This window comes from Stigmatopora argus, chromosome 3 (assembly GCF_051989625.1).
Source record: "Stigmatopora argus isolate UIUO_Sarg chromosome 3, RoL_Sarg_1.0, whole genome shotgun sequence".
NCBI lineage: Eukaryota > Metazoa > Chordata > Actinopteri > Syngnathiformes > Syngnathidae > Stigmatopora > Stigmatopora argus.
In genome coordinates this window covers 23,807,984-23,835,478 of record NC_135389.1, presented here as the reverse complement: position 1 = coordinate 23,835,478, position 27,495 = coordinate 23,807,984, and the positions used below count along the sequence as shown (strand labels likewise).

The following is a 27,495-nucleotide window of genomic DNA, read 5'->3' as shown; positions in this document are numbered from 1 at the left end:
CTATTGGTGGTCGCCGCTGCCAAGACGGGCGGGGGGCGAGGCGAACCACCCGTACGCACACACACACACACACACACACACCCGCGCACACACACATATATCCCGGACCGCGACCAGAGTACATACTTCCAAAAAGCTGAGCGAAGAACGCCGTGCGGTGAGTAAAGTCGAGCACGCCAGCCACTTTTTTGGGGGGGAGATCGATTTCTTGTCGCCGCCGCCCGGACAGGAAAGGAAGGGTCCGAGCAAGGAAGGAACACTTGCTTTGCAGATTTCGATTCCGGACGGGCGGCGCGATGAGGGCCGGCTCGCGTGGGCCGTCGCCGAAGCAGCCGTCGTCGTCATTATCGTCATCGCCTGCGCCTCTGGCCGTCGCGTGAAGAGCAAGAGCACCCCCCCCCAAAAAAAAAGATGCCTCTCGCTCGCAATCGGAAGGGCAGCCCCGCGCCCGAGGTGACGTGGGACACGGGCTCCAAGGAGATGAACGAGACGTGGAAGGGCGCCGTGGCCTGCCTGGGCGTGGCCGTCTTCTTCGTCATGACCATCGGCATCATCTACTGGCAAGTGGTGGACCAGCCCAACAAGAACTGGATCCTGAAGGCCTCTCGCAGCGGCCTGGTGTGGGATCGCAGGAGCCGCTCGCTGCTGCTGCAGACGCTGGGCGACGAGCGGACCCTGGCCCAGATCCACGTGCGCGGCGACGTGGGCGACCCCGAGCTGGAGCTGCCCTTCGTGCGCGACCTCTGCTGGCTCAACGACACCCGCTTCTGCTACACCTGGGACGCGCTGGCCGACCTGCGGATCACCCTGCGCGTCCACCCCGACGGCGACGAGTGCTACGGCCTGGCCTGGACGCCGGCGCGCTGCCACGTGCGGCTCAAGGTAGGTACTCGGTTGGCGTGCGGGCGGGCGGACGGGCGCAAAAGACGCAAAACCCACCTCCTTCTCCTTTGCAGGATTGCTTCTCCATGAGCAACGTCTCGTGGTACGGCGGCGCCGGCGTTGGCGCGCCCACGTGGCCCATCAACCGTCAGAACGCCAGCATGCAGCCTTTCGTGGTCAGCGACCTCCAGGAGAAGCCGCACGCTTTCGCCTCCGCGCTGGAGCGCTACTTCTTGGCCTCGTCGGGTGAGCCGGCCGCCGTCCATGTGCGCTATGGCTTCGTCGTGGGGTGGATTTAGGGTTTCTGGACGGACTCTGTCCCCTTTGACCTAAAAAAAAACGCTGACTATTTATTTTTTCTTCCCGCTTGCGACGGGAAGCTAGAGCGGGCCGCCGGGGCTTAGCGCGCCGCCGTGTGATTCCACGAGGCACGGCTTAACGCGAGAGCTCTCTCTCGAGCTGTTCTCTGTGGTTTTCCGGTGGAAAAGGCCGGCTTTCCTCCCCGGGTACACGTCGTATCATTTGGAAAGCAACAAAGCCACGTGCCACCGACGGGATTGTCTTTCAGTCTATTTTTGGGCCGCATCCATATTTCAGGCCGGCTTTTTCCGGGAGCGAGCCGACGGCAGGCCGGCTGGCCAAAATGCCCCCTAAATAAAAGGTGAAGCAAAATATAAAGGAAGTGAGCTCAAAATCTACCGTCAGCTGAAATTGGCACAGCGTGACCTAGAAAGGCCAGCGGGAGGGAAGTCACCTCAAATCAATACAAATTCAGGTGGAATATACAGACGCTCCCCTACTTACGAACGAGTCAGAGTTAGGTTCCGAGCGATTGTTCATAAATTGAATTTGTTTGTAATTTAGGGGGGGTTGGTTTTTGAGCCCTCCGAAGCACGGGAGGAAGTACGGCCGGCCGAAAGGTTGAACAAAATGGGAAACTGGGCGTCGGTGGGATGGAATTTCCCAAGCCGGCCGGGCCTTTGACATTGAAGAAATGGGCAACCCGGTCGGATCCTTGCTCCCTCGCCCCGTTCGCTCGCCCCGCTCGCTCGCCCCCGTGTCTTGGAGCACTTTCCACACGGGGTGGGGTGAAACATGAGTCAAGAAGCAAACACTTTCCACCTTGCGCTTGCGTAAGGCGGCGAGGGAGGGGCGCTCCGTGGCTGGCCGGCCGGCCAGCCACGGCCTCCCGCTCGCCCGGCTCTTTTTCCGCGGCCCGTGTTCCTCCTCCCGTCGGACGGAGAGCCGCGTGGGGGGGTGTGGAACCGGGGGTCGGGGCTAAGTGTGTCTCTCTCTCTCTCTCTCCCCCGGCCGGCCCAACCCGCAGGGGTGGCGGTGCTGGCCTCGCCCGATGTTCCTCTACGAGTGGGGCTGAAGGGCGGGCGGCGCCTTTGCCTGCAGTCGCCGCCCGGGCCGGACCTCCTGCCGCTACGCTACAGCGTCTGCGTGGCCCAGGACGTCCGGGCGGCGCACCGCCACGCCGCCCGCCGCCTCTCGCTCTTTCCGAGGGAGGTGCCGGACATGAAGGCGCTCCAGTAAGTGGGGGGCTCGGAGGGGAACCTTGCGGTTGACCCCGGGCCCTCACGCCATCCTTCCCGCCCGCTCCTTTACAGGCTGCCGTCCTGGAAGCTCCTGACCGACGTGGATTCGGCAGCCAAGGTGGAGAGGGAGCTGAGGACCTTCTCCAACCGTCTCAGACGCCACCGACTCGGAGACGGGATCATCGGCCTAAACGAACATTCCACCAACCTCCTGTGGCAAACGGTAGGCGGGAGGGCAGGCGGGCGGGCGCCATTTTCCTTTTCCCTCTTTTTTGAGGCCGACTCGTCTGGAGGCTTCCGAGAAAGGGAAAGAGAAAGAGCGGGAGGTGGGAGGTTTTATTTTTTTGCCCCCCCCCCCCCCCCCTCTACCCAAAAGGTATCCAAGTCAACAGCGCCTCGGAAAAGATCACACGGGAAACGCGATCGGTCGAAGTCGCCCCCGGCCGGGACGCCGCGCGGGGCGGCTCGCCGGGAAACGCGTTCGCGAAAACTACGGAAAAGTACAGACGCTGTGGCGCGGCGAGTCGCCGTGCGCGGCCGCCGCGCCAGCGCTAGATTCAAAGCGAAGGCCGAGAGACACGGCGAGTGTACGGAAATGAGCCTAAATTGACGGGATAGGACCAGAACAGGCTTCCAAATCGGCAGGGTGGAAGGAAGGTAGGAAGGAACCCAAATCCATCCACAACGGAGCTGTGTCACACCGTGTCACGCCGTGTCACGCCGTGTCACGCCGTGCCACGCTCTCTCTGAGATGTTGAAGCCGATTAGCTGGCAAAAAATCTGAATTTCCTGTAGCTGGCCGGCCCAAATCCCCTTCTGGAATGCGCAAGGTATAAAAGACAGCAGAGTTATGTTTCAAATTGTAAAGGCGTAGGGCTGAGCCAAAGAAGGTGACCTGCAATGACCCCCCCCCAGGATGGACAGGAAGTAACCTCACAATGTTGCAAAAGCAAACACAAGGTGAGGCGTAAATGGGCCAAATTCAAAAAAAGGAAGTGCCTGACATTGATAGGAAGGGGGGGCTACATTTCCAGGAAGCCAGTCAAAAATGGAGAGTCAGGGACGACCCCAAATGAACGGGAGGCACCCCCTCCCCAAATTGCTCGGCTGCCGCCCGCCCCCCCTCCGCGGGAGTCGGGTTCGCCGAACCATGGTTGTGGTGGTTGTTCTCCGTTGGGGCAGGAGCACGAGGAGGCAGACGGCAGGAGGAGGGGGGCGTCCGCCGCGTCGGGAAGGCGGAGCCGGGAGCTCCCATTGGTCAAGCTTCTCAACATTTCCGTCACCCTGTCCCCTTTCCTGGGCGTGGACAGCGCGCGCTTCCGAGCCTCGCTGGCGGAGGGCGCCGATACCTTCTGGCTGGCTCTGCCCTCGCCGCCTCGCGGGCAGCCGGTGAGCCGTCGTCGCCGCCGCCGCCGCTGTTGCCATCGCTCCTCCGTTGACCTTCCGTCACCCCCCGCCCTTCCTCCGTCTGCAAAGGTCCCACTGCTGACTCGCTGGCGGGGCAAATTCTGCGTCAAGCTGAACGTCAGCGACCCGGGGGCGGTGGCCTGGTTCTTGGACAGGGTGGCGTCCCTGCGAGCCCACTTGGGAATGGAGGCGGTGGCGCTGGAGGGCGGGGAGAGGAACCTGCTCGAGGAGACGCCCCTGGCCGGCGACGCCTACGTGGGCCTGCTGGCCCACGTGGCCGCCAGGATGGGGGTCTCGGCCGTGGTGTCGGCGGGGACCAGGTGCGCTGCGGGGGGGAGGCTTAGCTTAGCTTAGCTCGGGCTTGAGGGGAACCTTGGCCGGCCCGCTCACGGCGCCGCTCGGCCCACCCAGGTCCAGCCACCAGCCGGTCTTTGTGAGGATGAGCCCTCTGCGCTCCGACTGGAGCGCCATGGGCCTGAAGGCCGTCATTCCCTCGCTGCTGCGCCACGCCCTGCTGGGATACAACTTCCTCATTCCGGACGCCGTCGGTAGGTGGGCTGGGGGGGCGTCGGGGTTTAGGCCGCACGATATCCGACGGCAGACGGACCCTCCGCTCGTCCGCAGGCGGCTCCCTACCCGGAGACGCGGACGAGGAGTTGTACATCCGGTGGCTGGAGATGGCGTCCTTCCTGCCCGTGCTCAGCTTCCACACCCCCCCGTGGCTCTGCGGCGAGGAGCGGGTCAGTGCCGGCCCGCTTCCGGCTTCTGCGCCAATCAAAAACAGTCGGCGCCGGCCGGCGGCGGCGGACGCCCATGTTGACGCGCGCACGCTCGGCCTCAGGTGCTGAACCTGACGCGGACGTACATCGCCAAGCACCGCAGGGACGTGGCACCGCTGGTGGAGAAGTACGGCGAGGAGTGGCGGCGGACGGGCGACCCCGTCTACCGGCCCGTGTGGTGGCTGAGCCCGCTGGATCCGCGGGCCTTCGCCGTGGACGACCAGTTCCTCATCGGGGACGAGGTGAGCGAACGAGCGAGCGAACGAGCGACCGGGGAAATTCCCTCCTCCCGTCCGCTCGCCTCACGTTTACTTGACGCCCGGCAGGTCCTGGTGGCGCCCGTGGTGGAGATGGGCGCCCGGCGGAGGGACGTTTACTTACCGGACGGGGGCTCCCGCTGGCGGGACCACGCCAACGGCCGAGTGTTTGACGGCGGGACCGTAATCCGGGACTACCCGGTGCCCCTGGAGGCGGTGGGCCTTTTCTGGCGGCAGCGGAATCCGGCGGCCTCCCGTTCCGGCCCTTTTTAAGAGCGTGCCCACGTAGAACTCCTCCGTGACGGTCAGAGGCGATTTTTTTAATCCTACCCCCCTCCCCCAGAATCACTTGGACCTCTGGCCCCCCACTATGTTTTCTTTGATCAAACTTTGTGTGCTACTTTTCTGTGTCTGGGGGGGGCTTGAAAGGAAGCTTTGTCTGTGGAGAAGACCAAAGGAAGTGAAAGTGGGCTTGGCTCGCTCCGGCAGCAGAAAGCTTGGCTCGCCGTCCGTTGGAAGCGTGACGCGCGACGGGCGCCTTGCTCTTCCGGGGCTCCTCCTACTTTAAGAGGACCCATTTGGCCTTTTGAAATGGGGCGCCCGTCCATGGCCAGCCACCCTAAAGGATTTTTTGGGGGGTGCGCAACGTGAGCAGGCTTTTGGAATGTTTGTTGGCGGCGGCGCTCAGACCTAAGGCCACTTTTGCTCCCGATTTGAGCTCGCCAGCGACGTCTGGCCGCGTCTTAATCTCTCCTCCTCCGTCCCGATGAATGTACAAAGTGATTTGTTTTTTTCCCCGCTTTGGACGGCCTCTCCCGTGCTGTTTTTCCTCCCCAAAACAATAAAGTTTACATTTTGGTACCCACCAGAGGTTTGGATCGCCTGCCACGCCGTCTTCGGCCGCAGGGGGGGTTCATTCGTGGCTCACGTCTTGGCATTTGCCAATCACTTCTTGATTTTGGGTCACGACGGGCTGCCATTGGAATGGAGTGCTTCGGGGACGGGGCGAAGCCAAGCGAGGTGGCCCCGGTGGCTGGCTCTTGGCCACGCCCCTCCACTCAAGTGTCCCCCCCCCCCCCCCCCACCAACGTTAAGACGGGAGGCGCAGCTGTCCGGGGTCACGCGGACTCCGCAAGCGAGTTGGCTGGCTCTCCGGCTTGTCACGAGTCGCTGTGGGATGATTTCTTTTTCTCCCGGTGCTCGTGTAAAGCTCAAGTGAACTACAAAGCCGGCACGTGGCTCCAAAAACTTGCACTGTTCAGTCGGAAGTGTCTCAAATGGCAGAGGAGAAAAAGGTCCATTTTCAAAGGTGTGTCTGACATTGCTTTTATTGTCGGAAGGCTTCGATGACAAGGCGCCGTGTCCAAATGCGCCCGGCGACACGACACCCCCCTACCCTTCTAAAATAAAGCCCACCCAGAAGGCCCGAGTCCTGGGAAATAGCCCCAACGACAAAGCGAGAAATAAAACGGAGCGCCGGCAGGAAAAAGCGTTTTCCCGTCTCGGCGTGGCTTCCAAATGGACGCGAGGGCACACATTCAAAGAGGTCTTAACGTCAAGCCAAATCGAATAAAACACAACTACCGCACGCACGTGACGTCAATCCAAGCGCAGTCAGCAAAACCTGAGCAAGAAAAACCAGACCAAACGTTTGTCGCCCGAGTCCCGCCGCTCGCCCCCCAACCCTCGGCCGGCGGCGGCGGCAAAGGGACAAAAAAAAATGAAAAGCCCCGCCCTCCCGCTTCCGACAAACGGGGCGGGGCATGTAGCGTCGTGGATTTTGAATGGAGGGAGCCGGACCCGGGAGGTACGGCCGGCCCGCTCTGGGACCCTCTCTCACTGGGAAGCTTGGTGGTCCAGCCGGAAGAGGTCCAGCAGGTCCAACATGGCCCGTCTGATGTTGGCGCCGAAGCGGTGCGAGTCCTAGTCAAGCGTAGGGTTAGGTAGGGTTGGCCCCGTGGGGCCCCGTGGGGCGGCGCCGGGTTCCGGCTCACCGTTTCCGGGCTGGAGTGTTTGCTGGAGATGTGGAAGTTGATCAGGTTTTCTCCCACGATGATGTAGGACACGCCGTAACCGTCGTCGGCCACCTGCCAGGGAAAACGGCGCCGGTCGGGGACCCGGATTTGGGGAGGCGGCGGGCGACGCGAGAGCCGGGAGGGGAAAACCTACGGGTCCGAAGCCGCCGCCGGACGAGACGTACTGGGGGTGCCTGACCAGGTCGAACAGCTCCACCTGCTGCAGCGGCGTCTGGCTGGTGGACAGCCTCCACGGCTCCGACAGCACCTGGAAGGCGCCCCCGTTAGGGTCGGGGGGCGCCGTCCCTTGGAGAAGGTGCCCCGCCCTGCCGGCGACCCCCACCGCCACCGCCTACCTCCTTCAGGAAGGCCGAGTCTTCGCCCAAGTACTTGGAAACCACGTAAAGACAAAAGAGATGGCGATCCACGCCCATGCCGGTCATGGCCAGGCGGTACATGCTTTGGTGCTTCTCCGCCGCCGCCTTCAGCAAGGCCAGACGTTCTTCTCGCTAAGGGAGACAGGGAGTGGAGGTGAGGCTCGAGTCGGCGCCCCACCCCGCTCCGCCTTACCGGCGTTTGCCCCGCCACCATGGCAGCGACAAAGGCGCAGGTCTCGGCCGTGCAGGAGCGAACCGTCTCCGTCCGGCCCTCGCGGAACAGCCGGGTCATGGAGGCTTCGTAGGTCAGGCAGAACTTGCCTTTGTCCTGGGGGGGGTGCCGGTCAAACAAAGTCAAACCATCCATCCCAAAATAAAAGCCAGAGCCGACCGGCGGAAGAATCCAAAACCCCACCCTGTAATGCGCCAACTGCAGGGCGATCTGGATGAAAGCGTCCGGGCTGGTGCGGCACTTCTTGATCAGGCCCTTGCCGAAGTCGGCGAAGGGGAAAATGTGGCTGTCCACGTCGTCGGCCAGGGCCCTGGCCGTCGTCAGCGAGCGCTCGATGGTCTCCCGGCACTGAGACGGACGGACGGACGTCGGTAAACGGGCCGACGGACGGACGGACGCTGGCTTCCCGGAGGAACCGGCGTTCAGCGCCTACCTCCTGGTTAAGGTCCCACTGCAGTCTGATGGGGGAGGGCAGGTTGGGGTGCGGCTCCCCGCAGCAGTCGCCTTCTTCCGTGTAGCCCAGCTTGAAGGGGTCCATGGAAAGCACGTGCTGCCAGAGACCCACTTGGGTTTCAAATAACCCTCATCCGGCACCGGCCAAAAGGAAGAGGAAGTCGCGGGAGACGGCGGTGGCGGCGGCGGCGGCGAGGCGGACCTCCCAGAGATGGCCCACGATGGGGGCGTCGGCCCACGAGTGCTCGGCGTTCAGCCCCATGGTGCCGTTCTTGAAAACGATCAGGTTGAAGCTTTTGTCGAACCACCTGTGGAGAGAGGGAGGGACTTGGAATAGCGCTTCCACTGGCTAGCCCCGCCCCCATCCCACCTTTACCTGTCGTAGCACTTCCCATGGAGCAGCGACTTGGCGTAGCTGTCCAGCGAGGCCACGGGATCGTCGGGCCGGAAGCGCTGTTCCGTGTCGTCCAGGGTGACGAAGAAGGCCGCCTTCTCCACGGCGTCCAGCGAGCGCCGGTTGGCGCCGGCCGCAAAGTGGTCCAGGCGGCAACGGGCCCAGGGGCCGCGCTCGCCGGCCGTCAGCGCCGCCAGCCTCTCCTCGCCCGGCGCCGCCTCCGAGGGTTCGGCCAGGATGCGCTCCATCTGCTGCTGGATCTCCCGCGGGCGCAGGAGCCGCCCGTCGTAGAACACGGGCACCTTGAAGAAGCGGCCCCGGTGGTACACCGCCACGTGCTTGCTCTCCTCGCAGTGCTGGAGGACGTCTGCGGGACAAAAGGTGGAGGCGGCCCCGTCAGCGGCGCCCCGAGAAGCCGGGCCCGAGCCCTTTCCCACGCTGCCCGCCCCGTCGTCCGCCCCTTCCTTCTGGATTTGTGAAAGGTGGCTTCGGCTAGGCTAAGCTAAGCTAAGCTAAGCTGAGCTAGGCTAAGCCCAAAGCAGGAGTCGCCGACTCCGGTCCTAACCAGTTTGGTTTCCAGGTCTCCCTCCTCTAGCGCACCCGAATCCAACAATCAACTCATCGCAGTCCCATCCCAACGATTGGATTCGGGCGCATTGGCCGAGGCGGACGTGGAACGACGAGGCCTCCGCGGGACCGCCGTCGGGCGACCCCTGCCCGAAAGGGAGGTAATGTTTGGGAATGGGATGAGGAAGAGTCGGGTGCCGGCTGGCGACCGGCCGGGCATCTTCGCCGACCTCCTCGGGGGACGGCGAGGCCGGCGAAGGCCACCAAAAATACTGATGCGCACCACCGCGTTAGCTGCTATCGCTAACAGCGACGGTGCAGGGCCATGCCAAAATCTCTCTATATTTATCCATGTATACCAGCGTCTATGGCAGGGGTCGGGAACCTTTTTGAAAGAGAGAGCCATAAACAATTCCTATTTTCAAATGTTATTACTTTAGAGCCATACTCACAATTTAAAAGAATTGTGCCATTTTTTTAGTCATTTTACCACTTTTAAAGTACAAAAAGTCTTTGAATTCTTTTGACAACATTGTTACGCTGTTGCTAATCAATGAATATCATTGAGTATCAATGAGAGAATTGATGCAGAAGACTCTAATGACTCATGTGGCTCCCGAGCCATAGGTTCCCTACCCCTGGTCTATGGTGTCCATTGAAAAAAATTGGAAATCAATTATAAAAGGGAAAACAAATCATTTGTCTTGTGGGTTTCAGGTTTACCTTTGAAACAGGGTCAACATTTCTTTTTTCACTCTCATTGGAATGAAAGGAGAAAAATCAGTCCATATTCTTGTTTGGGATTTCAGTAAAGAGTGACGTGCCAAAATAAAGGAAGGAAGGAAGGAAGGAAGGAAGGAAGGAAGGAAGGACTCTACCTGTGTCTACGCCAGGCACACGACTGGTGTTGAACATACGCTCGTATTGGGCGGAACACATGGGGATAGTGTTTAGGAGCATGAGCTGAAAAGCAAGAGGGTAAGGGGCGGGGTCAAACAAATCCACCAGACAGTCGCAAGCACACCTTACGGGGGGACTGAAGGGGGGGGGATTTGGGGCGATGAGATGGAGGATGGAGATGAAAACCAGGGGAGGCGCAGATCATCCCAAAGCCAGAAAACTAGACGAGCGCCAGGACTCCATTTTCAAAAAGGGCCGCCGCCGGAAGCCGCCTTTAGCTAGCCCCGACCCGTTGCGGGCGGGAAAGCGGGGCGGGGCCCCCGTCCCGCCATTTGGAGTCGGCGTAGACGTCTAGCCTCGCGTCTCGGATATCTGCGCCAAGTGGGCCGCGGGAGGAAATGACGGCGGAACGAGGTCCGAGCGCCGGGGGGGCCGTTTCCCTTTGGCGCCGGGCCGGCGGGCTTGGCCGGCCGCCGAAAAGAGCCACTGGTCTTACCTGTCTCCGAACCGGGGAGGCGGCTAGTGTTAAACATCCGCTCCCACTGAGCCGAACACAGGGGAACCTTGTTTGCCAGCAAGTAAATCTAAGACGAGGAGGAGCAGGCGGAGGCGGAGCCAAAGGTGGCGGAGGCGGCGGCGTCCGTAGCAGCCAAAAGAACACACACACACACAACACAGACGGCGCGTCAGCCACGGACGAGTCGGCGCCGCCGCCGCTCGGCAGGAAGGACGCCAAAAGGGTCACGGACGGGAACGGGGCTCGCTAGGAGGTCGGTTCAAGTGGAAGCACGCCGCGCCGGCGATGGCGATGGCGGCGGCTGCAAATGGGGGGACGGGCATGGGTTCCTTCATTTAGGGATCGCTTCTTAGTGACTCTTTGGTTCCTTTTTTTTCCCCTACACTTGTTCATTTGGGATCACTTCCTGTGGATCGCCAATCACTTGCGCAGCAAAAGTCAACTGTCGCTTCTTCCTGTTGCTCTCGGGCCACTTCCTGACCATTGGGGATGCCTTTTAGTCCATTTGGGGGGCTTAGTTAGGGTCACTGGCTGGTGCACGGGGAAAGGAAAGGCAGTCTTTGCACGCACGCGGCGTCACGCCAATGCCACTCACCGGTTTGATCTGAGCCCGGTCCAACTGCCGCCTGTAGAGCATGATGGCGTGAATGGCGTTACCTGCTCTGGCCGCCTGAAGCGAGGTGGGGAAGACGTAAAGGAAGTCCTGCGGGCGAAAGGCGGTGGCGCCGTTATTCCGGAAAACCACGGCGCGGACCAGAGGGCGTGGCGTTTTCCGTACCATGGCGTAATAGTTGCTGTTGACCATGATGGGGCCCCGACCTCGAAGGTAGATGTACTCTTCCCACCAGTCGCTGACCTGAGGCGGACGGGAAAAGCCAGATCAACGGAAGGGGCCTGGAAGGGGCCCCTCCCCGTTTTGGCGGCGCCACGCCTGCTCACGTAGTTGGAGGCCCACCAGGACTTGAGCTTGAGGTACCACTGCAGCCTGGGACCCAGTTGGCGCTCAAAGTCCAGCGCCAACGCCCTGGTGCGTTCGAAGCGCTCGTCGTCCATCAGGGGGCGCACCGACTCCAGGTACTTTGGAGGGATGGCCGAGGGGTCGGACGGGTTGGGCGGCTCGACGGACGGAGGTGGGAGGGTCGGCCGGCGCTCACCCTTCTGCAGGTGTCCCGCACCGGCGGAACGGGCAGCCGTGGCAGCGAGTTCTGGAAACTGTAAAGCATGGGCTTCCTCCCGGAGAAAATCTTCACCAGCAGCTGCGGGACGACGGGAGGGCGGGTTAACCTTAAGCGGGGTTCGAGCGCTTCTGGCCCGGCTTGAAACGGCGGCGCGACGGCTCTCCCCGACCAACACCGGCCCCAAATGGCAAAGCTGTTGGGGTTATTCTGGATAATATTATAGATGCATTATACATTTTAATTACAGTGGTACCTCGTCATACGACCGCTCGTCATACAAAATGGACCTTAATGGTGTTATTCGGTTAGCTTATGCAATTGTTTTGAATCAGATGACATGTAATGTTTTGAGTATGGCACGACTAAATGGAGAGAAGAGTATGCCGCTCTTCACAATCCTCTTGAAAGAAGGCGAGTTATGAGTGTATTCTCCTTGCAAGTTATAATCAGTTATGTTTAAAGATGTCTCCATGTTGATTCAAATTGTATGAATAATGAATCCATCACTCACCATCCACAATCGGGTGGACCAGGACACGGAGCCGTGGCGGGCGTACATCCAGCCGTGCCACGACAGCAGGCCCTTGAGGACGTTCCTCATGATCAGGATGATGGTCACCCACAGGCCCGTGCCCACCAGGACGCCGCCCACCGTCTTCTGGCTGTCCAGCGACATGTACCTGCTGCGCACAAAGCAGGGCAAAATCCGCCGCTCCAGTCAACGGGAATCGAGCCCAAATGAAGCCGAGGATGAAAAGGGAACCCGGATGCGGCGGCGCCAGATGGACGGCGGAATCCATCCGGGATCGGCCCCAAAAGTGGGGGAAGCAAGTGCGGTCGGCTTACCTTATGGGCAGGTGCTGCCCCACTTTGGCCAGCAGGCCCAGAGACGGATCCAGATGTCTGTACTTGTTGTAGGACATGTAAGACACCACCACCACCAGGAAACCGCCGGGGCTGCCCGGGTACACGCCCGTCATCACTCCATTCTAAGGCAGAGCCGGGTGGTTGGGGTTGGCGGGGGGACGCCAGCGGGGGGACGCCGGCATGGGACGCTCGCCCTCACCTTGAAGCGAACAAATCTCTTCTTCCACGAGTGAAGGCCCGAGAGGTAGATTTGTCGCAGGGCCTCGTGGCACAGCCGCAGGTCGATCCCGTCGGGGGTGACGGTGAACTGGAAGGCCACGGCCTGGTGAGCTTCCGCCATGACGGCGACGGACAAAGCTCTCTCCTGGAAGGCAAAGCGAGCGAGCGGGCGCTCGGTCAAGCGCACGACGCCAATTGGTCCGAGGCGGAAGCGCTGCCGCTGGCAAATAAGAACGGCCTTTCCTTGCCTTTTCATTCCTCCCATCCACCACTTATTGATAAGCCGTGGAATGAATGGTTGGCCCTTTCAATTGAGCGCCCTTCGCTCCAAGAGCCCCGCCCCTCCCCCCTCCCTCCCTCCCTCCGGATCACATGACCCAGCTTCCAGTGCGGAAAGTGGGGGAAAGGTCGCCTTAGCCAAACGAGAAGCCGCAGCCGCCGCCGCCGCGTGGAAAGCAAACGGATCCCAAATTCGCCCGATACTGACAATTGATCGCGGTTGCCGGCCGGCCGGTCACGTCGCGACGCGTCACGTCATGTCACGTCATGTCACGCCGCCCTTGCAGCCCCCCCTCCCGTTTTGAAGGTGTCATCACAAGCGAGCTGGCCGCAAAGCACCGCCACGCCGCTCGCTCGCCAGAAAAAACAAAAAACCCTCAAGTGTCCGAATGGCCCACCCGCAGTTTGACGCATCAAGCGCGTCTCGTCGCGTCGCGACCATGAGCAGAGAGGCGGACACGGCTTTTTGTTGTTCCGGGTCTTCTGACCTTCAAGACGGTGGAGACCAAGAACGCCCTCCACCTGGGCGCTAATGCCCCTCATTGGCGGCCCGGGGGGTACGTTCTTGGGCCTTTTGCTCTCCTAATAGCACGCCAAAGACTGGGGAGCAGCCCCTTGGCCTTTTGTGCCCCCCCCAAACGTCGTATTTTGGGAGCAAAACCAGGTTTTACTCACCCAAGCGAGCTGGCTGCAATGCGGGAAGCTACGGCTGGATGGCGCGAACGAGAGAGACCGAGAGAGAGGGGATCTGATCTGAACGGACCCGGACCGGACCGGACCCCAACGTCGTCGCCGTGGCCGTCGTCGCGGACGTCGACGTGAATGAGAACCGTTGGCTGCTTTGCCGACGTCACTTTGAGCGAAACAGCGCCACGCGGCGGCGGTTCGGCCAGGACGAGATGTGACGTCACGGCGGCCTTTGACCTGTTCATCATGATTGTTATTACCTATTATTATTCCAACCAACCCATCAAGTGAAGACCGGAGGGAGGGAAAAATAAATCAGCAAATCATCAATGAAATAGGAAACGAACACAAGAAACTCATTCCATTTAGAGCATAAACATCATGTTTTATAAAGAGTTTGGGTGCTTTTGATAAAGATTGCATTGACAGAGACTCTCCGTGTTTTTATTTGTTATTTTTAAGATGTCTGTGATACACTGGTATGATGGTATTGACACTTGTAATGCGGGAGTTCGCCAGCAGAGTGCAGGCGTATTCTGCAACTGTGTTTCTCTTCTGGTGATCGCGAAATATCGCTATAAAGAAGAAGAAAAAGTCTGACAGCTGACGGCCGCCGTAGCGGAATAATGGGCGGGGCTGGCGATGACGTCGACGCCTGGGAAAGTTGGCGGAAGTTGACGAAAGTTGACGGCTGCCCCTCGTTCGCTCGTTCGCTCGCTCGCTCAGAAGCGGATCGGCGCCGGTTCCAGAAAGTTCCCTCGATGGACCTTCGTTCGGAGAAGATTCAGCTGGTCCTGTCCAAGGTGAGCTGAGCTGAAGCCCAAAAGGTCATCTTGTCGCCTTTTGCTCCGCTTTGGGTCCGCTCTGGTCTGGTCCGGTCCGGTCCGGTCCGGCTAGACCGGCTCCCCCGGCTGTTCCACTCCTCTCTTTGTCGCAACGTCCCCAATTCAAGACGAGTCAAGTCGTCCAAAAGGAATCGCCATTGGAATGTTCTTTCCAGATCCCCCGGTTATCGTTTCTATTGGGTTTTTAGTTTTAGTTTTTTTGTTTTTGTTGCTGCAATCCGAGTCCAATCCAATAGGACCGCCTTGGTCACTGGATCGGAACGTCAGCGCTTCCTCGTTTCTCTGCCGCGACGTCATTTTTGGCGACGTGATGCTTGAGCTGAGCCGCGCCTCTCGTTTCAGTACAAATTCCACGATGTGGCGGTGGAAGAGTTGGACAAGATCGAGAACAACTTTCCCGGGATGGTCCCGTCCGTCGGAACGTACAGTGAGTGGGGTTCGGGCGGGGGCCTTTCGTTGGGGCGGGGGCGTTTCGTTCGGGCGATCACATCCCGGAACGTTCTGACGGGCGCCGTGTCCGTCGGACCGCAGCGTTCAGCGACGGATCCCAGAAGGAGCTCCTGAAGTTGAACGGCAACCTCCCGGTCAAGTTCCAAGGTGAGAGGGTGGATTTTCTGGGGGGGGTGGGCGTGGCCGTGGCCGTGGCCGAAACTGACGGAACCTCTGGCAGGCCGTTCGTACAACTTCCCCATCCAGCTGTGGCTGATGGACTCCTTCCCGGTCACGCCCCCTATCTGCCTCCTGAAGCCCACGCCCAACATGGCGGTCAAGGAGGGCAAACACGTGGACGCCCGAGGACGCATCTACCTGCCCATCTTGCACAACTGGGATCACGTACGACCCCCAATCCCCTATCGTTCCCCCCTTTCTAACATTGTTTCCATTTTGTCGCCAAAAGGCCGACAGGTTGGCTTCCAATTTCACTTCCTGTTGGGCATTTCCGTCCATCATCTTGTGTGCTCGCTTCCCTTTTGTTTGGCAGGTATTTTCGGGTGACTTCCTGTTGACGCCGGGTCATTTTTCCTCTTGATATCGGGGGCATTTCCCGCATGGATTTTGATCTTCTTTGGCGCTTCCTTTCCATCTTCATTTGTGGGAGGGGCATTCACTCTAGGTGGCTTCCTTTCCGTGTTTATTTGTGGGGGCGCTTTTCTCCAGGTCGCTTCCTGGCCATTTGGGTTCATTTCCCATGTTGTCGTTGCCCCCGCAGCCCGCCAGCTCGGTGGTGGAGCTCCTGGAGCAGATGATCTCCAAGTTTGGAGAGGAACCTCCCCTGGCCTCCACCGTCGGCGCAGAGAAAGACCCGCAGGAGCTCATGGCCTTCGTGGATAACCTGCGGATCGGCGGCGACAGTGCGTGGATCCCGCCGGCGGCTCGGCGACCCTACTCCCTCCCGAACCTCCCCCCGTCCGTCCCTCCACCCGGCTCACCGCCGTTTTGTTTGCAGGTACAACCGGACGCCGGCGAGAGCCGCCCTGCAAAGTGTCGGTGATCGGAGGCGGGGATTTGGGAATGGCCGCCGCGCTGTGCATCCTGGCAAAGGTGAGCGACCGGGAACCCGCAAGGGAGGAGGAGGAGGAGGAGGAGGAGAAGGAGAAGAAGACAAATTTGTGTGGTGCTGCGCCCGCCCGCAGTGCCGAGTGGACGCCCTGGTCTTGGTGGACGTCGCCGAGGCTACCGGCGCCGCCGATCTGGACATTTTCAAGCCCCCTAAGGTGCAAGTCTCCAAGGGTAGGGAACCGGCCCCACCCACCGTGACCTTTTTCACCGTTGACACGGTCCGCTTCTCCGGATTCCATCCTCGTGGAGCCGCGTCCAATCCGGTCGGGGTCAGGACGAGGGTCCGAGATCCGCCTCGTTCTTCAGGAGGCGGATGTTTTTTCAGATTTATCCGCCACCAAGGGTTCCCGGGTGCTGGTGCTGACCGCCAACGCGTGGAGCGCCGAGCAGTCCTACATCGGCGTGCTCCAGACCAACGTGGACTTGTACCGGGGGACGGTGCCCGCCTTGGCGCGCCTCAGCCCGGACGCCGTCGTGCTCGTCGCTTCTCAGCCCGGTCGGTCGCCGGTCGGTCGGTCGCTCGCTCGCTCGGCGCCGGGCGGTTGACGGGCGGCGTTTTCATTTTCTTTTTGGAATTTGCCCTGTCCGCGCCTCCAGTGGACGTGATGACCCACGTGGCGTGGAGGCTTAGCGGCCTGCCGCCCTCGCGGGTCATCGGGGCGGGCTGCAACCTGGACTCGGAACGTCTGGCCCACGCCCTGCGGGCGGACGGCGACGTCCGCCGGGCGGCCTGGGTCATCGGCGAGCATTCCGAGAACAAAGGTGAGCCCGGCCGCCCGTCCGCCGCTGAGCCCAAAACGACGTCCTTTCGTCTGGCCGCAGTCCCGGTGACGGGCGAGGCGGATCCGCCGGCCTCGGAGGGGGACCGCTCCGGCAAAGCAGCGCTGGACAGGTGGGCGCCGTCCTCCCGGCCGCCGGACCGCCGCCGGACTCGTCCGACGTCTTCCTTCCTCCTCCAGAGCCTTCGATCTGACCAAGAACCGAGGTCAACGCTCGTGGTCGGCGGGTCTGTCGCTGGCCGACCTGACGGACAGCGTCCTGACGGACAGGAAGAAAGTCCACTCGGTCAGCACTCTGGCACAGGTGGGACAATCGTGGGCCCGACGAACGGTAGCTGTTTTAGCTCGGGAGCAGAGGTGTCCGGGTTTGGTCCCGGAAGAAGACTTTATTCCTTTTTCAAATACAGACGCTCCCCTACTTACGAACATTCGAGTTACAAACAACGGTACATACGAACATGTCTGCAAATTGCGTTACAGTACTGTATGTATTCTCTCCATTTTATGAAATATTTTTTTCAGTACAAACCAATGCTGGTTACTTATACAAGCCTTAAACATACAAATGCACGTATATAAACCGTCAATATACTTATATAGGCCTTAAACATATATTATAATACAAAATATAGCACTGAATCAACTTACAAACAAATTCAACTTATGAACAATGGCTCGGAACCTCACTCGTTCGTAAGTAGGGGAGCGTCTGTATCCAAATCGGGCATTACTAGAAGTCAGGCCACTCCGGGCACCTCCGAGTCTCGACCCACGGCATCCGCGCCGTGGGCCGCCGCGTCCCGATTGACGACGTTTTTTTGGGGCGGGTGCAGGGCTGGGGCAACGTGGGAGCCGAGGTCTTCTTCAGCCTGCCGTGCATGCTGGGCTCGTCCGGCTCCACGCGCTTGGCCGCCGGCACGGCGCTGGCCCCGGATCAGGAGGCCAAGCTGCGGGAGAGCGCCGCCACGCTCGCCGCCCTCGCCGCTCGCCTCAGGATCTGACGGCGGGCCGCGGACGGGAGAGAGGGAGGCCGGCGCTAATGGGGGTGAGCGGGAGCGGCCGCCTCCTTTAGGCGTGCGGCGTTCCCGTGGAAACGAGCGCTTCGTCGGGACGCCAAATGTTGATTTTTCTGCCCCGTCTCTGCCTTTGAAAGCTATTTATTTATCACTTGATCCGAATGTCGACGCGTGGCCTTTGTGGGAGTGCCATCAAGTAAAAAAAAAATGCTTTTCTTTATTTGGACACGCTCTTGTTTTTCAACGGACGGGAGGCGCGTACGAAAGCGGCGCCGGGGAGAAAAGAGGGGGCGGGGAATCAAGTCATCGGAGGCAAAAAATGTGCCTTTATTTCTCCAATTGACATTGGGAGCGGTTTGACGACAGAAAACAGATTGTTAATCATAAATCACAAGTGAAAAGTCCAGGACCAACATTCACGCTATCGTAATAAGGGTTACAAATTGGAAATATACAGCTTGGCCTACTTTTGTTTAAAAAAAAAAGAATAAAATCTGAATGGAAAACATGCACGTGCTCATCTCCAAAATGTCACGTGATCATCTTAGCAGCATTTCTCATGATTTTCATTGCATTGGCTCACTTTTTGCATTTCCAGCAAAATGGCGTGGGGACGCTTTGCTACGAGAGTCCGTGGGCGACAACGCCAACAAAAATTTCTGGTCACTTTGGATTTCTGGGTCAATTTTTCATTTCTAAGTGGCCACTTCCTGTCGATCGCTGGCCATTTCCTGTCTCCCATTGAGCTGCGACGACAAATATCACATCCGGTGACAACACTTGCGTCTCCGTGACGCCAATTAGCGCCCGGACGGCGCGCCGACGGGCCGAAAGCGGACTGAGGAACATTATTTGCACTTGTGGCAAAAAAAGCCAACAGATCAGCAAAATGGGTGTCGTTGACCCTGTCCGAAAAAGACCCTTTTTTTGCTGCGTGGGCAAATACGAAGCAAAGTTCCCCACGTGGGAAAATTCCTTCTTTTTTTTTTCATTTTCCCCTTCCAAATTTTGGAAGGCGCCTTTTTTGGCAGATTTTTCTTTCATTTTCCCTTCCAAATTTTGGAAGGCACCTTTTTTTGGCAGATTTTTTTTGTTTTACTGTGAAAAAAAAGTCAACTGGAATTAGAAGTGCAGTGTCATCAAAATGGGTTTGTCCATTTTGCAATATTCTATATTTTTCAGCATCAAGACCTAGCAGCAAAATTTGGTCCATTCCAAACCAAACTAAAATAATGACTCATGATTAAGCTGCAAAAAAAAAAAAATCTGATCTGAAAATTCACTTCTGTTTTATTCGAGCTGTGAATTATTGCCAATTATTGTTTTTTGACTGAATTTTGATGCTGAAAAATCAAGCGTGTTTGGAAATTCTAACACTGCAGTGAAATTTGTTGTTGTTTTACAGCTAGCTAGCTAGCTGTATGATGCCCAAAAAAACGCTGGCACCAATTCGAGCAAAGAAAAACATTCGCACCAAATTTTTTCCGGGGGTCCTGTGGCAAAACTACATTTTTGACGCTGGAAAAAATCAAATAAACGGCTGAGAATTCCAACGAAGAGCGGGAGAAATTGAAAGGGGGCGGGGCGCTGAGGCTAAGGACGGCCCGGCGCAGGACGGGAGGAAAGTCGGCGAGGTCCGGGTCCGGTTCGGCGTGGCCCGCCCGTCCGGGTCAGGCCCTTTTGCGCGCCGCCCGTCCGTCCTGGGACTCCACGGCCGAGAGGGCGATGAGCATCTGGGCGGCGTAGTAGGTGGCCATGACGATGGCCCGCGAGTGCGGCACGGGGAAACAGAACTTGTCGACGGCCACGAACAGGTCGGACACCATGAAGAGGACGGCGCCCAGGCAGGCCGACAGCTCGGTCCAGGTCCAGAGGTGGCGTGCCGGCCGCAGTCCCGCCGCCGCCCGCCAGCCCATGAAGCCGATCAGCGCCACGTAGGCGGCCACCAGGTAGGTGAAGGGGCCCCGCAGGTACGGGTAGAGCAGCAGGTAGCCGGCGCCCGAGGCCACGCCCACCGCCAGCCCGGCCCGCCCGTCGGTGGGCTTCATGCCGAAGGCCGACGAGTACAGGACGTGGGTGACGGCGAACATCAGGAGACCTGCCCGGAACAGATCCAAAAAATCAGCTCACGGCAACGGAGAGGCTAGCTAGCCGCTAGCTAACGGGCCTTTGGCTAGCCCAGGGTTAGGGAACCTATGGCTCGGGAGCCACATATGGCTCTTTTGATGGGTGCATATGGCTCTCCGCTAAGCTGTGAGGTAAACTATGGAAACTGCAGGTGAGAAAGCGCAGGAATAGGAGCATTACGTTGGTATTATGGCGTTGACGCTACCCCAGCGCCTTATAATCGTTGATTAGCAACAACGTAACAATGTTGTCAAAAGAATTCAATGACTTTTTGTACTTTAAAAGTGGTGACGTGACTAAAAAAGGCACACATTTACATGCATGTTGACTTTTTCATGGCTCTCAAGGATTAACATTTAAAAAATATGAATTGTTTATGGCTCTTTCCATCAAGAAGGTTCCCGACCCCTGGGCTAGCGGCCGCTAGCTAGCTGGCCGTTGGCTAGGAGGCTTGCGTTTCTCACCGTGGATAAAGTAGCCTTGCTCCTGCCACACCAGGAAGGCGTCGCCCAGCGCCGAGAAGAGCAGGCCGGCCAGAATCTTGCGGGCGCCCGAGCGGGCCCCCAAAAAGCTGAAGCCGTGCGCCAGCAGGAAGACCCCCAGGCAGAAGATGGGCAGGCATTTGATGAGCGCGCTGAACCAGGAGGGACTGGACGTGGGCAGCCACAGGACAAAGTAAACGCAGGTGGCCTTGAAGAAGGGCACCAGCTTGGGGCCTTCGCTCTTCACCTGAAACGCCAGTGACACGTCAGCACGTGAGGACGCCCCCGGCCGAGGGAGGCCACAAGCGCCGGGTCCTCTGTGGACTGGCTTCCCCCCAAAATAAATGAATAGTTATCCAATCCAATCCATTTGGCAGAATAGCAGCGCGTCAACTTGACGTGAATTTCATTTTGGCAACAAACCCTCCCACCCCTGCAAATTCACGTGACTGGGCCCGTGCAAAATGAGGCGAGGGGGCCTATGTCTGGCCCCGAACCGCCGCTTAGCCACCTCTGCCGAAAAAGCGACGTTCAACCACATACGACGCGCGCGCACACGTGAGCTCACGTGACGTCCCGTTTTTCTTGGAGTGCGCGGCGGCCTGTCTGTCTGTCGACCAGTCCAAGTGTGTCTATCTGTCTGTCTGTCTGTCTGCCGGTCGGAAACGTCTCGATTGCAAACCGCGCCAGGTTGGCAGCGAAAGGACAGATACACAATAGGACCGACGGACGAACGGACGGGGAAAAAAGGACAGAGAGACACGACAGAGTCGACGTCGGTTTCTCGCCATTGACGAGTAACGGCGTTGCTCCGGCCTGCTCTTTGCTTCAAAAGCCAGGACGACTCACCACGGTGACGGGAGAAACCATGTCGACCAGGAGCCGAGCCCAACCGAAGCGAACCGAAGCGAAGGCAGCTCGCCGGATTTGGCCTCCCGTTGATGCCCGCTTGCTTGCCTGCCTGCCTGCCTGCCGATTGTTTTTGTCCTCTGCGGTGGGCGGGCGGACAATCCGGAGGAGGCCAGCGGCTTTGAGCCCTCCACCAATAGGACGCTGGGTGGGCGGGACGAACGGGAGCCACGCCCAAAAAGAAAGGGGCGGCCTGATCTTTACATCGGAGAGCAGATGGCCTTTTATTTACGTTGAGTCGAGGTGTGTCAAAATGGCAGCCCGCCTGCATCCAAATCGTACCAAATGTCCCTTTTGGAAAATACTAACTGCAATATAAAAACGAAAGACAAATACAAGTCCAAATAATATTTGGCATTTTTTTAAAATAAGGAAACCAGGGTGGCTTTCAAAACTATGAGACCACGTCATCGTCAAACGATTCAAGACAGCGCTCTCTTGTGGTGGGGCCGTGTCAGGGCAAAGGCGGAAGTGCTGCTGCTGCTGTTGTTGTTTTTTTCCGGACTGTTCCTTTGAAATATTACATTTACTCGTTCCTTTTTTAAATGTAGTACTTTGGTAGTCATTTAAATAAAATACTTCGAATAAAATACAACTACGACTACTTTAAATCCCGGTACATGGCGGAATTAAACCCGGTTCATCTGCTAGCTAGCAACGGCGGCGTCGAATGCGGAAGTGAGGCGCATTTCCGGTTTCCACGCCTGTAACATCTGGCTATTTCTCCACCTCGACGTCGACCAAAGAGCTTTCGCTCATGGTGGTCGAGTAGTTGAAACAATTTAGCCAAGTCATTTGACTTAAGTTGTGGTCGAACGTGGTGACGACGTCACTTCCCGAGCTTCTTGGTTAGCTGACGTCGGCTTAGCTAACTTTGCTACCAGTAGTTGTACACCGCACTCGTCACTCAATTTTGCTAGCGAGCTAGCGAGCTAGCTCGGCTAGCGAGTACACGTCGAATTAACAGCGACGAGAAAGCCCCGGCCGTGTCGGCAGGAAGTTAAAGTCGCGGTGGAGTTTGGAGACAGCCGACGCCACATTCTGTTAAAATGATGGACTTCGACAACGTGCTGTCAATCGCCACCCAAAACCGGGGAGTCGGCGGTGTCCAGGTGAGTCTACTTCAACTGGGCGCAATATGCCAACTAACTCTCAAACTTCAAATCAAATAATATCCACCTTTCCTGTGGTTGGCATGAAGGACGATTTTTGAGTTAATTCGATTCAATTGTATGTCTTTATCGTCATGGTACAACTACAACGAGCCCCACGCACTTGGTCCAAAAAACGGCCTCATTTTCGAGTTTAAATCGCTACGCTGGTGATCGGCGAGCCGAGCAATGGTACGCTGTCCTCTTTGTCCACAGAAAAGATACAGTTTGCAAGCCGGCCCCCCTAAAAAAGACCCCAAGTCCAAAGGGGTGAATCCGGCGGCCGTGCAGGCCCTCCTGCAGAAGCGACAAACCGAGGCCAAAATAAAAGGTGAGAATGCCTCTAATCTAGGGGTTCACTCGCCTGATTTGGGTGCAGGCAGGCGCGGTTGAGATTCCCGCTGGTGGAGGTATGATCGGGAGTGCGGATGGTTGTTTGTTTCTCTGTGTGGCCTACGACTGGCTGGCCAACAGTCTAGGCCAGGGGTAGGGAACCTATGGCTCGGGAGCCATATGTGGCTCTTTCCATGGGTGCATATGGCTCTCCACTAACCTGTCAGGTAAAATATGGAAATCACTGGTGATAGAGTTGAGTCCCAAACGCACTAATAGGAGCGTCACCGTGGCGTTGACGGTACCTCTACCACCACTATAATCATAATTTGGTGTTTCATTACTCTTCTGCATGCATGATATTATTGATAATGATTTATTAGCAACAGTATAACAATGTTGTCAAAAGAATTCAGACCTTTTGTACTTTAAGTGGTGAAATGACAAAAAAATGACACATTTTCATGTGTTTTTACTTTTCAATTCTGAGAATGGCTCTCAAGAAATAACATTACAAAATCTGATTTTTTTTTATGGCTCTCTCTGTCAAAAAGGTTCCCGGCCCCTGGTCTAGGCTCTTGGCCAGGGGTCGGGAACCTTTTTGACGAAGAGAGCCGCAAACAATTCATATTTTCCAATGTTATTCCTTGTGAGCCATACTACCAATTTAAAAGTCAAAATACATACATGTAAACGAGTGCCTTTTCATTTTTTATTAGTCATTTCACCACTTATAAAGTGGAAAAAAATGAATATTTTTTAAAAGAATCTTATGCTGTTGCTAATCAATGAGAGGATGCATTCCAGAAGTCTACTGCAAATAAATGAAGATTAAAGCAGTTCTAGATGTAATATCTCAGTTCTGTCCCCAGCAATTTCCATATTTTAGCTCACAGGTTAGCAAAGAGCCAGATGTACCCATCAAAAGAGCCACATGTGGCTCCCGAGCCATAGGTTCCCTACCCCTGCTCTAGGGCGTGGTCTGCCTTTCGCTCAAAGACCGCTTTGTTAGGCTCCAGAAACCCGCAACCCCTGAAAAGCTGGCACGGCTCCAAACTGGCCGTCCATCTTTTGACGGCCACGATACTTCCCGACAGCGACGTCGTCGTTTGAGCGCCACCGCCGTGTCGGATCGGACCGGACCGCTAACGTTCCAATATTTGTGGATTGTTTTGTGCTTTCTAGAAACTGAACTTAAGAAGCAGAAGGAGGATCTCCTGGCTAAAAGGGTGGAGTTGAAGTCGGACCGGAAGGCCAGGGCCATGGCTTCCCGAACCAAAGACAACTTCCGAGGTTACAACGGCGTCCCCCTGGTGGACGTTCCCAAGAAGAGGCAGCCCAGGGGCCACGCCGAGCCGGACGGGAACGGACTCGAGTTTCACCGCCCTTTCGCCGAGCCGGAGTACGACGACGAGGACGAGGAGGCCCCGTCGGATCCCGCGGAGGATCCCGAACCCCCCGTGAGAAAAGCCGGCGGCGGCGGTGGCGGCGGCGGCCACCTCAAGTCGGCCTCGGCGACGGCGCCGCCCCGCATGAACTTTGCAGATTTGCTGAAATTGGCAGAGAAGAAGCAGCACGAACCCGTGGAGCTGAAGGCCGCGGCGGCCAAGAAGGAAAGGCTCCGCACGGCCCAGGAGCTCAAGGAGCTGGAGCTGGAGCGAAAGGCCAGGAACCGACAGCGCCGCCCTGACGGCGGAGGGCGGCCCGCCCCCGACGCAGAGCTCAAGGACGCCAAAGCCCAAAAGCCCGATCCGACAAAGGCCACGGGCAAAAAGCCGCCTCCCAGGGAGCGAGAAGGAGGCAGGACGCCGTCGGCCCCGCCTCCCAGGGAGCGAGAAGGGGGCAGGATGCCGTCGGCCCCGCCTCCCAGGGAGCGAGAAGGAGGCAGGATGCCGTCGGCCCCGCCTCCCAGGGAGCGAGAAGGGGGCAGGATGCTGTCGGCCCCGCCTCCCAGGGAGCGAGAAGGAGGCAGGACGTCGCGGCCCCCCAAAGCCAACGCTCCGTTCCCTGTCCCAAAAGAAAGCGGCGTTCACGGGCGCCCCAAGATTCTCCCCGGCAAAGACGTCCAACCGTCTCCGAGCCGGACAAAAGCCGGGCCCGTCTCGGCCAGGCCGGAACGGCGGAGAGAGGCGGAAAAATCGGCCCCAAAAGCTGCCGCCGGCGTACGGGGTCCCCCTGGCGCCGCCGGTGTACGGACTCTCCCTGGCGCCGGTGGCGTCCGAACTCTTCCCGGCGCCGCCGGCGTCCGAACTCTTCCCGGCGCCGCCGGCGTCCGAACTCTTCCCGGCGCCGCCGGCGTCCGAACTCTCCCTGGCGCCGGCGGCGTACGGGGTCCCCCCACCGTCGGCGGTTTACGAGCGGCCGAGGGGCGAGGCTCGGGACCCGGGAGGCCCCGCTGCCCGCCGGCGTCCCGGAGCGTCTCGTCCGGAAACGTCCAGCCGCTCAGAGGCGCGGGAGTTCCGTCCCGGCCGGGGCTACCGCAAAGACCTCCGAACAGACCGCCGCAGAGACCCCTGGACAGACCGCCAGGTAAAATGCCAGCCAGGTTTGGCTTAGCCGTGGCAATAACTTGCCGCGCGGGAGTGGGCGGCGATGGCGTCCCCAAAAGTTGGCATTTTCAGATGCCGTGGGATCGGCATCCCGCGGCATTTGAAAATGCGTCCGCACTCCGATAACGTACCCAGTTTACGGCGCTCGATGAGCGATCCGTCGGCCCGCTCGTCCTAAAGGAACTGCCGGAGGGTTAGGGTCCGGCCGGCCCCCTAACCTCTGGGCCGCGGCTAAGCGGGGGTCTTTTGCAGGTCCGCCGCTGCCGCCCATCACCATAGCATACAAGAGAAGATACGAGGAGGAGGAGGAGGAGGAGGAATACGACTCGGAAATGGACGACTTTATCGATGATGGCGGCGACGAGCAGGCCGAGGTTTCCAAGCACATTAAGGAAATCTTTGGCTACGACCGAAACAAGTGAGGGGAGGGGGGGGCGTGCTCGTGGCGCTAGTGGTTTTGCGGCCGCGCCATCTTGGGCTGCGGCTCCAACCTTTGCTTCTCTACCTCCAGGTACAAGGAGGAAAGCGATTACGCCCTCAAGTTCATGGAGAGCAGCTGGCGGGACTTGCAGAAAGAGGAAGCCCAGAGGTAGGCCACCCTCCCCAGTCTCAGCGCCGACCGGCCTCAGCGCCGACCGGCCTCAGCGCCGGCCTCAGCGCCGGCCTCAGCGCCGGCCTCAGCCGTCACCTCACCCGACTCACCCTCTTTCCTCGCCTTCTAGTCTCAAACTGGCCGTGCAGGAAGATCTGGAGGAGGAGAAGAAAGAGCAAGAGGAGATGAAACGCATGGCTGCCAAGCGCAGTAGAAAAAACTGAACTGAACTGAACTAATGGCCGCCATCTGGGTTTCAACCCCCAAAAAGACAAGTTTTGGGCATTAAATGTCGCTCCCCAAGGGCCCCTTATTTATTTCCCTCCCGAATATGGTGCGGCGGCCCCCATTTTCAAAACCAAGGGCGTCCGCCACGAACCGGCCCGCCGACGTCGGCGCTCTGGGTCCGTGGTGGCTTCGACGCTCCCCAAAAATCTCCGTTCGTTTCCGTAAAGCATTTCATTTTTTTGCAACGTGGCCGTGCGAAAAAGTGATGGCCCGGATCCAAATTCCTTCCACGGTACCGGCCGAGGTACCCCACGCGTTCCCCGACGGTTCGTTTCTCTTCTGGCTAGCTCGTCATTTGGAGAAAAAACAAAAGTGTCGCCCCAATGGCTGCGTTTGACGCCGTGATTCCGCTTGAGTTGACATTAAAAATGAATTTTCATATACATGTTAATAAAGAGACAATCAGGGTTGGATGGCGAGTGCCGAGGGTCTTCAGTACCTTCTGCGACCGGTCTCGGGCGTCGTCTGCCTTTCTGCCCCACAAGCAAGTGCCTTCCTTTTAAAGTCGGGACCTGAATGCGCCCTACCCCCTTTGTCCGCAAGGGGGCGCCGGTGGCCTGCGTTGTCTCCATCGTCAAGCAAGCAAAACATGTTGACAAAGTGAGGTTATTTTTTCATGGTAATGCCGAAAATCAATCAAATTTCTGTTCCTTTGGGCTGATTTGAATGAGAAGTCTAGTTTCCGATTTCTAAGTCCTTGTTTTACATGTAGATCAGATTCTTTCCGGTTGGTCAAACGTTTTTTTTGTTTTGCTTTTGGGATTTCAATCTCGTCCACACTTTCCATCCTTTTGGACCGACGTCTGATGGCCAGTGAGTGGCCACGCCCCCCCAAAGGTGACCGCTTATTGGTATTGGGTCACTTCCTATTGGTTTGGGGGCAATTAGGGGTCACTTCCGCTTCATTTTGTGCCAATCACAGGTGACTTCCTGTTCATTTGGGAGCATTTCAAGGCCCGCTTCCTGTTATGTTTTGTAACATTGGTAGATCACTTCCTTTGAGTTTGGGATATTTATCACTCACTTCCTGTCACATCCGAGAAATACTTTTAGGTCACTTCCTTGTGATATCGGGGGGCTTCCTGTGGCTTGCCATTGCTTTCGGTGTTTTTCCCAGCTTGGTCCAGATGGATTGGACGTCTATCGCCGTCACGGGCAGCCTAGGAGGGGGTCGAACGAGTGTCCTTGAAAGGGTAAACCGCGGGAGTGAATTGCTTGTTGTATTGAAGCGCCCCCCTTGCCAAGAATAGGGATCTAACTGTAGCCCCGCCCCCCGTGCGAATTGTGCGTCTTTGAATTGGCCGGCGTACGCG

The 27,495-nt window shown here is 58.2% G+C and overlaps 5 protein-coding genes across 9 annotated transcripts; 3 read left to right on the top strand and 2 right to left on the bottom strand.

Moving 5' to 3' along the window:
• Positions 1 to 42: 42 nt before the first annotated feature.
• On the top strand, positions 43 to 5,730 carry LOC144071630 (SITS-binding protein). Of its 2 annotated transcripts, XM_077596888.1 has the most exons (11): positions 43 to 157; positions 272 to 882; positions 957 to 1,128; positions 2,210 to 2,417; positions 2,496 to 2,646; positions 3,606 to 3,812; positions 3,900 to 4,150; positions 4,242 to 4,378; positions 4,455 to 4,570; positions 4,672 to 4,851; positions 4,936 to 5,730. In XM_077596888.1, the coding sequence occupies exons 2-11, from the start codon at positions 412 to 414 to the stop codon at positions 5,137 to 5,139; spliced, it is 2,097 nt and encodes a 698-aa protein (XP_077453014.1). In that variant the 5' UTR covers positions 43 to 157; positions 272 to 411; the 3' UTR covers positions 5,140 to 5,730. The 2 variants fall into 2 exon arrangements, with proteins under 2 accessions (XP_077453014.1, XP_077453013.1); XM_077596887.1 differs by having other exon boundaries at positions 99 to 882.
• A 446-nt stretch (positions 5,731 to 6,176) lies between these two features.
• cpt1ab (carnitine palmitoyltransferase 1Ab (liver)) lies at positions 6,177 to 13,737 on the bottom strand. 2 transcript variants are annotated; one of them, XM_077595669.1, is made up of 18 exons: positions 13,540 to 13,737; positions 12,566 to 12,730; positions 12,346 to 12,488; positions 12,011 to 12,182; positions 11,476 to 11,577; positions 11,261 to 11,398; positions 11,100 to 11,177; positions 10,917 to 11,024; positions 10,301 to 10,388; positions 8,320 to 8,704; positions 8,146 to 8,251; positions 7,924 to 8,040; positions 7,674 to 7,838; positions 7,452 to 7,586; positions 7,238 to 7,390; positions 7,036 to 7,149; positions 6,861 to 6,953; positions 6,177 to 6,789 (listed from the first exon to the last, which is right to left on the bottom strand). In XM_077595669.1, the coding sequence occupies exons 2-18, from the start codon at positions 12,704 to 12,706 to the stop codon at positions 6,703 to 6,705; spliced, it is 2,325 nt and encodes a 774-aa protein (XP_077451795.1). In that variant the 5' UTR covers positions 12,707 to 12,730; positions 13,540 to 13,737; the 3' UTR covers positions 6,177 to 6,702. The 2 variants fall into 2 exon arrangements, with proteins under 2 accessions (XP_077451795.1, XP_077451796.1); XM_077595670.1 differs by lacking the exon at positions 10,301 to 10,388 and adding an exon at positions 9,783 to 9,867.
• Positions 13,738 to 14,162: 425 nt separating this feature from the next.
• Positions 14,163 to 18,259, top strand: uevld (UEV and lactate/malate dehyrogenase domains). 2 transcript variants are annotated; one of them, XM_077595676.1, is made up of 12 exons: positions 14,163 to 14,354; positions 14,739 to 14,823; positions 14,928 to 14,993; positions 15,067 to 15,230; positions 15,607 to 15,748; positions 15,844 to 15,938; positions 16,031 to 16,127; positions 16,282 to 16,452; positions 16,554 to 16,718; positions 16,779 to 16,848; positions 16,916 to 17,039; positions 17,569 to 18,259. In XM_077595676.1, the coding sequence occupies exons 1-12, from the start codon at positions 14,178 to 14,180 to the stop codon at positions 17,734 to 17,736; spliced, it is 1,524 nt and encodes a 507-aa protein (XP_077451802.1). In that variant the 5' UTR covers positions 14,163 to 14,177; the 3' UTR covers positions 17,737 to 18,259. The 2 variants fall into 2 exon arrangements, with proteins under 2 accessions (XP_077451802.1, XP_077451801.1); XM_077595675.1 differs by having other exon boundaries at positions 15,067 to 15,302.
• Positions 18,058 to 21,353, bottom strand: tmem86a (transmembrane protein 86A). The gene is made up of 3 exons (XM_077595679.1): positions 21,210 to 21,353; positions 20,343 to 20,607; positions 18,058 to 19,849 (listed from the first exon to the last, which is right to left on the bottom strand). The coding sequence occupies exons 1-3, from the start codon at positions 21,228 to 21,230 to the stop codon at positions 19,422 to 19,424; spliced, it is 714 nt and encodes a 237-aa protein (XP_077451805.1). The 5' UTR covers positions 21,231 to 21,353; the 3' UTR covers positions 18,058 to 19,421.
• Positions 21,354 to 21,907: 554 nt separating this feature from the next.
• On the top strand, positions 21,908 to 26,595 carry spty2d1 (SPT2 chromatin protein domain containing 1). Of its 2 annotated transcripts, XM_077595674.1 has the most exons (7): positions 21,908 to 22,381; positions 22,637 to 22,751; positions 23,939 to 24,553; positions 24,638 to 25,282; positions 25,555 to 25,720; positions 25,814 to 25,891; positions 26,025 to 26,595. In XM_077595674.1, exons 1-7 carry the CDS (start codon positions 22,319 to 22,321, stop codon positions 26,116 to 26,118), a joined length of 1,776 nt encoding a protein of 591 aa, XP_077451800.1. In that variant the 5' UTR covers positions 21,908 to 22,318; the 3' UTR covers positions 26,119 to 26,595. The 2 variants fall into 2 exon arrangements, with proteins under 2 accessions (XP_077451800.1, XP_077451799.1); XM_077595673.1 differs by having other exon boundaries at positions 21,915 to 22,381; positions 23,939 to 25,282.
• Positions 26,596 to 27,495: the final 900 nt, after the last annotated feature.